General features: G+C 42.5%; 1 protein-coding gene across 1 annotated transcript; it reads right to left on the bottom strand.

The window, feature by feature from the left end:
• Nucleotides 1-1,326: 1,326 nt before the first annotated feature.
• LOC110900721 lies at nt 1,327-2,139 on the bottom strand. The gene has a single exon (XM_022147591.1). The coding sequence runs from the start codon at nt 2,137-2,139 to the stop codon at nt 1,327-1,329; it is 813 nt and encodes a 270-aa protein (XP_022003283.1).
• Between the last annotated feature and the right edge of the window lie 5,324 nt (nt 2,140-7,463).

The following is a 7,463-nucleotide window of genomic DNA, read 5'->3' as shown; positions in this document are numbered from 1 at the left end:
TGGCCTTGCCAGGATGTTGCCGATGTTGTAGTTTGTTAACACATGTGTGACATGGTTAGCGAAATACCTTCGCAGTCGTCTTGATGCATGGATCAGTGCGAGGACTAGTTTCTCCATGATGGCGTATCGAGTTTCTGGGTCGGTCAAGGTTCGTGACACATAGTAGACTGGTGTTTGGATACCCTGACGATCGACAAGTAGCACTGCTCCAACTGCTCTATCGGAAGCTGACAAATATAGTACCAAGGGTTCTCCTTTGATTGGTGCGGTTAGTGTCGGCAGTTTGATGAGGCAGTTTTTCATCTCGCGGAACGCACTCTCTGCCTCCGGAGTCCACTGAAACTGGCTTTTCTTCATACAGTTGCGCAATGTTTTGATGAACGGAAAGGACTTTGCGGCGTGATTGGCTAGGAAACGATTGAGCGCTGCTAATCGTCCTGCTAATTTTTGCATCTCTTTGATGTTTGATGGGGAAGGCATTCTTTCGATTGCTTGAACTTTTTCTGGATTTACCTTGAAGCCATCTTTTGTGACAATGAAACCTAAGAATTTCCCTTCTTCCATGACAAATGAGCATTTTGCTGGATTCAGTTTAATACTTACGCTGCGCAGCGTGTTGAAAGTCTTTTGGATGTTCACCAACATCATGCTCTCTTCCTTGCTTATGATCACCAAATCATCCATATACACTTCGATGTACTTGCCGATGGCATCGCTGAATGTCTCGTTCATCAATCTCTGATAGGTCGCGCCCGCATTCTTTAGGCCGAAAGGCATCTTGGTGTAACAGTACAGCCCTGTCGGTGTGGCGGAATGCGGTTTTGTCCTCATCTTGAACAACCATTTGGACCTGGTGATACCCCTTGTAGCAGTCAAGGAAGCACTTCCACCGGAATGTTGCTAGAGAGTCGATCTTTTCGTCTATGTCTGGTAAGGCATAACAGTCACGTGGACATGCCTTGTTTAGATCTTTGTAATCTGCGCACATTCCCCAGCTTCCGTTTGGTTTTTTCACCATCACTGGGCTTGCCACCCATGTCTGGTATCTGACTTCTCTAATGATGCCTGCATTTAACAGCTCCATTACCTGCTCTTTCATGGCGTCGTGTTTTATATCGCCCAAGTGGCGCTTGGCGTGTACCACTGGCTTCGCTTCTTCTGAGACGTTTAACCGGTGTTCTGCTATGTGCCTTGGAACACCCACCATATCGGCTGGTGTCCAGGCAAACACGTCTATGTTTTCATGCAACAACTTTTTGAGCGCCGCGCGCGTTAAATCGGACATCGCAGGTCCTAAAGTAACTGTCTGTTCTGGGTATGCACTGTTCAGTACCCATTTCTCTGCCTCTGTGCGCGGTGCCTGTTTACTTGCCTTTGCGGTCTGACCTCATCTGTTGCTAAGACTTCTTTGCTTGCGTATATTAATGCTATGACTGTTTCTGTTGGGAACCCAACAGCTGAGTGTGGTGCAGAGCATATCATACTGAAGTCTCCTTGGGATTCTCTTCCTAAAAGAATGTCGTGTCTTGAATGCGCGGGTAACACCATAAACATGACATTTTCTGTTCTTGAATTTCTTCCATCTGAGAGTAACACCGGGAATGATATCTGTCCCAGGGGAAAGACGGCTTCGTTGCAGAAACCAGTGAGTGGGTAATCGACTGGTTCCAAGCGCGCCTTGTCCTCCTGGTCCAATTGATTGAAGCATTGTTCATATATGATATCCGCGGTGCTTCCCGGATCGATGAAAATGTAGTCTGATTGGTAATGACCAATCACTCCTGAGATGACTATCGGTAGCTTTTCCCTCGGGCCCCCTCTAACAACGGGAAAAATAACTTGCCGCTCGCGCCACGAGTCGTCTTGTGTGCGTTTGTTGTAGTTTTTCCTTGGCCTTCGTGGACCTCCCTGAACCATGTGGGTTTCTAACTTCCTGAGTTTTTTGTTATCTGGCCCTTCCTCTCGTCTTTGAACTTGGCGAAAATCGCGCTTCCCGCCCTTTACCAAGTGAGTGAGCTTTGCATCTCTCAGGGCCCTTTCAATTTCTTGCTTTAAACTGAAACAGTCATCGGTTAGGTGGCCCGTGTCCTTGTGAAATTCACAGAAGAGATTGGGATCTTGACCCCTCTTGTTGCGCATCTGCAGGGGTGGTTTGAACTGGTGATTTTCAGTGGCCAAGACCTCAGAAGGGGTCTTTGTCAGTGGTGTCCACTATTTCTCCCTGTTTTCTCTTTTTACTTCTTTTCGGTGGGCTATCTGATTGATTGTGTGGAGCGCATCTTCCCTTGCTGGGCTTTTCTCTCTGTGACCGGATGCTTTCCATGATTGGCTTCTGCCCTTTTTGTTGTGCCGGTCACTGTGGGTATATCCGCGTTGACGGTGATCATCACCGGTCAACTGTTTATCTGTTTGTGCTATTGTTTTGGCTGCCTCAATGAAGGTTTCCCAATCTTTGGGTCCTCCGTCTCTTCCCTTCACGCGCTTGATTAGATCATCGCACTTGACTGCCCTCATAAAGTGCGCGCGCATCATCTTTTCACCTACGTCTCCAATCTCCAGACATTCCTTGTTATATCTTGTGATGAAATCTTCCACGCTTTCGTGGTCTCGGTGCCATATATTCAAACAATCAGCCGGGTCTCTGGTGTGTCTTCGCTGCTGAGAGAAGTGTGCAAGGAACTTCTCTCGGAAGTCGACCTATGATTTAATTTTTCCTGCTGGTAAGCTGTCGAACCAGACGCGCGCTGCGCCCACAAATGTTTGTGCGAAAAGATGACACCAAGTTGGTAGGAGTGTCTTCGCTGCTGAGAGAAGTGTGCAAGGAACTTCTCTCGGAAGTCGACCTATGATTTAATTTTTCCTGCTGGTAAGCTGTCGAACCAGACGCGCGCTGCGCCCACAAATGTTTGTGCGAAAAGATGACACCAAGTTGGTAGGTTCCACCCACCTGTTGCTCCTGCGCCGTTAAAAACTTGGAGGTGGTCATCTGGATCTGTCAAGCCGTTGTATTTGCCCACGTTGTGCGGCAACTTTGTCTTGTCTATAGCAGCTGTGGCGATTTCCCTGATGAATTTTGAATTTTCAGCCATGTCATCTGGACGATAGCTTAAGGTGTAATCATGTTCTGCCTTCGGGTTGTACCCTGCGCGCTTAGCTGGTTTGTACGACTCATGTTCTGGGTGTAGTCTGCTGAACACCGTGCTTTCTTTGTATGTTGGGTCTTCCTCTTCGTCTTCCCATTCATTGTTCATGTTACGCGCGCCCAGGCGACTTTGAATCGGCCTTTGTTGTAAGTTGGAGTGCTGCACATAATTGCTTTCTGTTTCACCGTAGGTGTCGCGCGTGTCGTGCGCGCTGGGCTTTCTGATGTTTGGTGCAGGTCCTTTTTCTGGGCGTAAAGTCCACGCATTGATCTGCTGAGTCGTGTGTGTGCTCAGAGATTGTTGCGGTGGGGTAGCGAATGCCGACTGATTAGCTTGTGCCTGTAGCAAAGCTTGTTGTGCGCTGAGCTGCGTATAGACGAGGTTTATAGACGCCATTTGTTCGGCATACCAGGAAGTCAGAGTTTTTTCCTTCGGGTAGCCCTAGAAGTGCAGAGAAATTTAGTTATGCTTGGTCCGATGGAGCTGAGGGGCCAGCTCCATGGCTTGGTGTTTGCACTAGCGGGGGTGTTTGTTGGACTACCCCTGGTGGGATTTGAAAAGTGGCTCCGTTTGTGGTTTGAGTGATGATCCTAGCAGGAGCTTGGAAAATGGGCCCAGTTGTGGTTTGGCTAGCAACCCTGGACGCACTTCCAAAAATACTAGGAAAATCGTTGTTTATCTGCCCTTCCTGGATGATTTCGTTCCTTTGACCCCTTTGGACGTGTGCTGTGTCCGAAACGAGTTCAAAGGAAGAAACCTCTCCATCTACGTGGTGTGAAGGGTTTTGTTCAGCCATTTTTACGAGTGTTTTTCAGAAAAGAAAAGAGAAAAGATTGGTCTTGCAAAAAAGCGGATGGCGCCAATGATGAAACACAGGTTAACGTTGAGGTTAATCTGTGAGGTTATTTCTTCTGTGGGTTCAATCTCCTTTCTTACTCGCTGAAATAACCTAGATCCTGCAAAACAGCAACACCGTTAGTCTCGTTAAGAGGGGAAATGGGGGTTTCCCTCTTAACCAGGCTCCGACGTGAGAATAAGTACTGTTCTGAGGGAGAATAATCAGTGTGTGTTTCGTGTGTGAGAATAGAGAGCCAAAAGATCTTGAACCTGAATGATGAAGGGTCCTATTTATAGGCGGAGGGTGAAGGAAGGAGGAGCAGCTGTGCCAGCTGTAGATGCGCGCCAGCTGTCCGACCAAGGGGAATATCCTCTTGGTCTGCTCTGCCATGGCCGGTGTAGTGGTACACGTGGCGCGCCTACGTTTGTCCATGCTGGAAACCTTGTACTGGCGTTGTTAGCTCTGCCCCCTGATTTGTCGCAGGCCTATTTGGCGTTCTGCGACTGGTGACACGTGTTGTCCTTTTTGTCGGATGGAGCATCTTTGGTGCCACCTGCAGATCTTCCAGAAGTTTCTAGAAGCTTCTGGATTGCTTTGCTGATGTAGTCATCATGTATGCTCAAAAAGTGGTATGGCCCCTGCCATGTAGGCAGATGAAGTATAATCCTTGTTATCCTTCTTACTTATTTTACTATTTGTATGTGATCCTAATCCATTACCCAAGTAAATTTTATTTTTTTACCATTTTCTTGTGCTTTTTTTCCCTCCGTGTTTATGTCTTTTTTCGTTTTTTTGGGTCTTTTGTTATCGATTTACTTTAATTTTTTTAGCAATCACTCTTAGAGGGGACGGGGTGGAAGCGTGATACACAAAGTTCACGCGTGAAAGTTTCCGAAAGACCGCCGCCGCCCAGATAATTCACGCGTTGAGTTTGTAACGCGTTGAGTTTTTGACGCGTTGAAGAATGAAGAAGTAGCCGTTTTTTGACCGTTGGGGGATGATTGTTGCTGCATTTGACCAACAACAACAGCAGCAAGACAACAGCTCCGGCAACAATAGCAACAACAAAAGCTCCATTGTTGCTGATCTTCTGCGTGTCCACCGGAGAAACCGTCAGCGTCGGAGCTCCGGCAACAACCTATTCTCGTCATTCAGTCCCCAATAGCAGGTATTCTTAGGTGATTGTGGGTCGATTTCACTGTGTGAGTGAAAGCCCCATATCAATTTAGGAGATTATAAGCTTATCTCCTTCAATTTTGTGTTAACTTGAACTAGGGTTCATGGTGATTATGTATGTGATTTTTTTTTTTCTTTTGACCGGCCATGAATATTTATTTGTGTTAATTTATAATTTAAAAAACTTAAAAATTTAAAAATGAAAATTAAAAAAATTGGGAGGGAGTGATAGAATTCCATCACTAGTGATTCCACCCCTCCTACATTTCTATCACTAGTGATGGAAATTGGATTGATGACATGGCATTAGTTGATTGGATAGTGGGAGTGATGGAATCCATCACTAGTGATTCCACCCCTAGTCCCCTTAAAACAAATGCTCGTCACCACATCATCCATATCATCAATTGTAGGTGGTCATGAGAATTTAACTTTTTATCTCATGCTTTGTTGTTAGTTGAACATCCATATTATTATCTTCCATCTTGACTCAAATCTGTATAATTGCAAAATAAGATGATCAAATTCAATTAAAGATTGATCATATATTCTAAACAGCAAACAAAAGTCGGTTTGAATAAATATTGAACTATCAAATATAGAAGATCGAATTGTTTCAATTAAATATTGGGTAGTCTGTATGGCGAGCCTGTACCGACCCTAGCTTTCACTTCAATCCTCACTCGTCTCTTGTAATAAAATTCATTTAACACAACAAAATTCAACTTTTATAAATACTAGTATTTCACGATCCCACGATAAATCCGTTAAAAACTAATACAAAGTATTTCACGACCCGTGCGTTGTAATGGATCCGTAAAAAACGAACACAAATTTCACGAGTTAATTCAAGAGTTTATTTTAAAAATAATCTTTTATGGAGTTTATTTTAAAATAAAATCTTCTATGTAAAAGCACACATTATAGACGTTGGCGATATCTGAAATCTTATGTAAAAAGGTGAAGCGTGTTTCGACAATACCGTTATACCAAACGAAGATTTGTAGCGTGTTAACTCGCAACTCAATCGGGTTTGAATTAATATAATATAGTAAACAACAACAACAATAGTAATACTCTAAGGGAAACTTTTTTACTTTTAGTAATAGTATAAGGGAAGAAAACATAAATATTTATATGAAATAGAAGCTTTTACACATTGCTTTAAGATTTGTACATATAGATAAAGAGTAAACCATAAGAGTTATTTGTTACTTATATTAATACTCTAAGGGAAACTTTTTACTTTTAATAATAGTTCGAGGAAAGAAAACATAAATATTTATATGTAATAGAAGCTTGTACACATTGCTTTAAAACTTGTACATATAAATAAAGAAAAAAAATAGTGGATGTCATATGACATCCACCCATTAGTTTAGGGAGAAAGCGACACTCAAGGGCATGGACTCTAGCCCCAACCAACCAACCAACCAACACCCGTCATGTCAAATTTGGCTCAAAGTATCCATTAGTTGGTAACCGCTTCGTCATTTACCCATGCTATAAACTATTTATTTTTAATTTAAAAGAAAAGTTAAATGCCCCAACCAGTCAAAACCTACCCACCAATCTCAAGGTCAACAACCTTCTCAAACAAAGTCAACCCTTGCATTAGTAAAGCTACTAGCTTAACCAACTCGCCTTGCTTACCTAAGGGTTGACGATGCTGTTATGACACTAGTTCGAACCCTTGATCCCCTGCTTGTGTAGTGCCTCTTCCCACGTTATAAAGAACACCAACCAATTAAAACATTCAAAAAAAGAACAGCGAAACCTTCTCACAAATATTATTTTATAAAGTATAGAGATAAAATATTTTGAGTTAAATGTCATTTTAGTTCGCGTGGTTTGGGTTATTTTGCCAGTTTAGTCCAAAGGTTTGAAATGTTACCATTTTAGTCCAAATAGTTTCAAGCGTTGCCATTTTAGTCCACTGGGTTAACTCTGTCCATTTTTATGTTAGCTAGAAGGGTAATTCGATCATTTTATATGGTCGAATTGCCCTTCTGGTTAACAGAATTACATTTAAATTGATCGAAATGCCCTTCTAGTTAACAAAATAAAGGGATTGAGTTAACTCAGTGAATTAAAATGACAATGTTTAAAGCTATTTGGACTAAAATGTCAACGTTTCAAATCTTTAGACTAAACTGTCAAAATTGCCCAAATCACATGGACTAAAATGACATTTAACTCAATTATTATTATTATTATTATTATTATTATTATTATTATTATTATTATTATTATTATTATTATTATTTTTTATAAAACTTTTACAATTGTGTTTTTTCACTACAAAA

Source organism: Helianthus annuus, chromosome 13 (genome assembly GCF_002127325.2).
Source record: "Helianthus annuus cultivar XRQ/B chromosome 13, HanXRQr2.0-SUNRISE, whole genome shotgun sequence".
Lineage (NCBI taxonomy): Eukaryota > Viridiplantae > Streptophyta > Magnoliopsida > Asterales > Asteraceae > Helianthus > Helianthus annuus.
Note: the sequence above shows the minus strand (reverse complement) of the source record. Positions and strands in the feature narration are given on the sequence as shown.

Bases quoted from the DNA above. Each gene is read 5' to 3' on its own strand.
- LOC110900721 (XM_022147591.1), bottom strand. From the start codon at position 2,139: ATGCGCAACAAGAGGGGTCAAGATCCCAATCTCTTCTGTGAATTTCAC.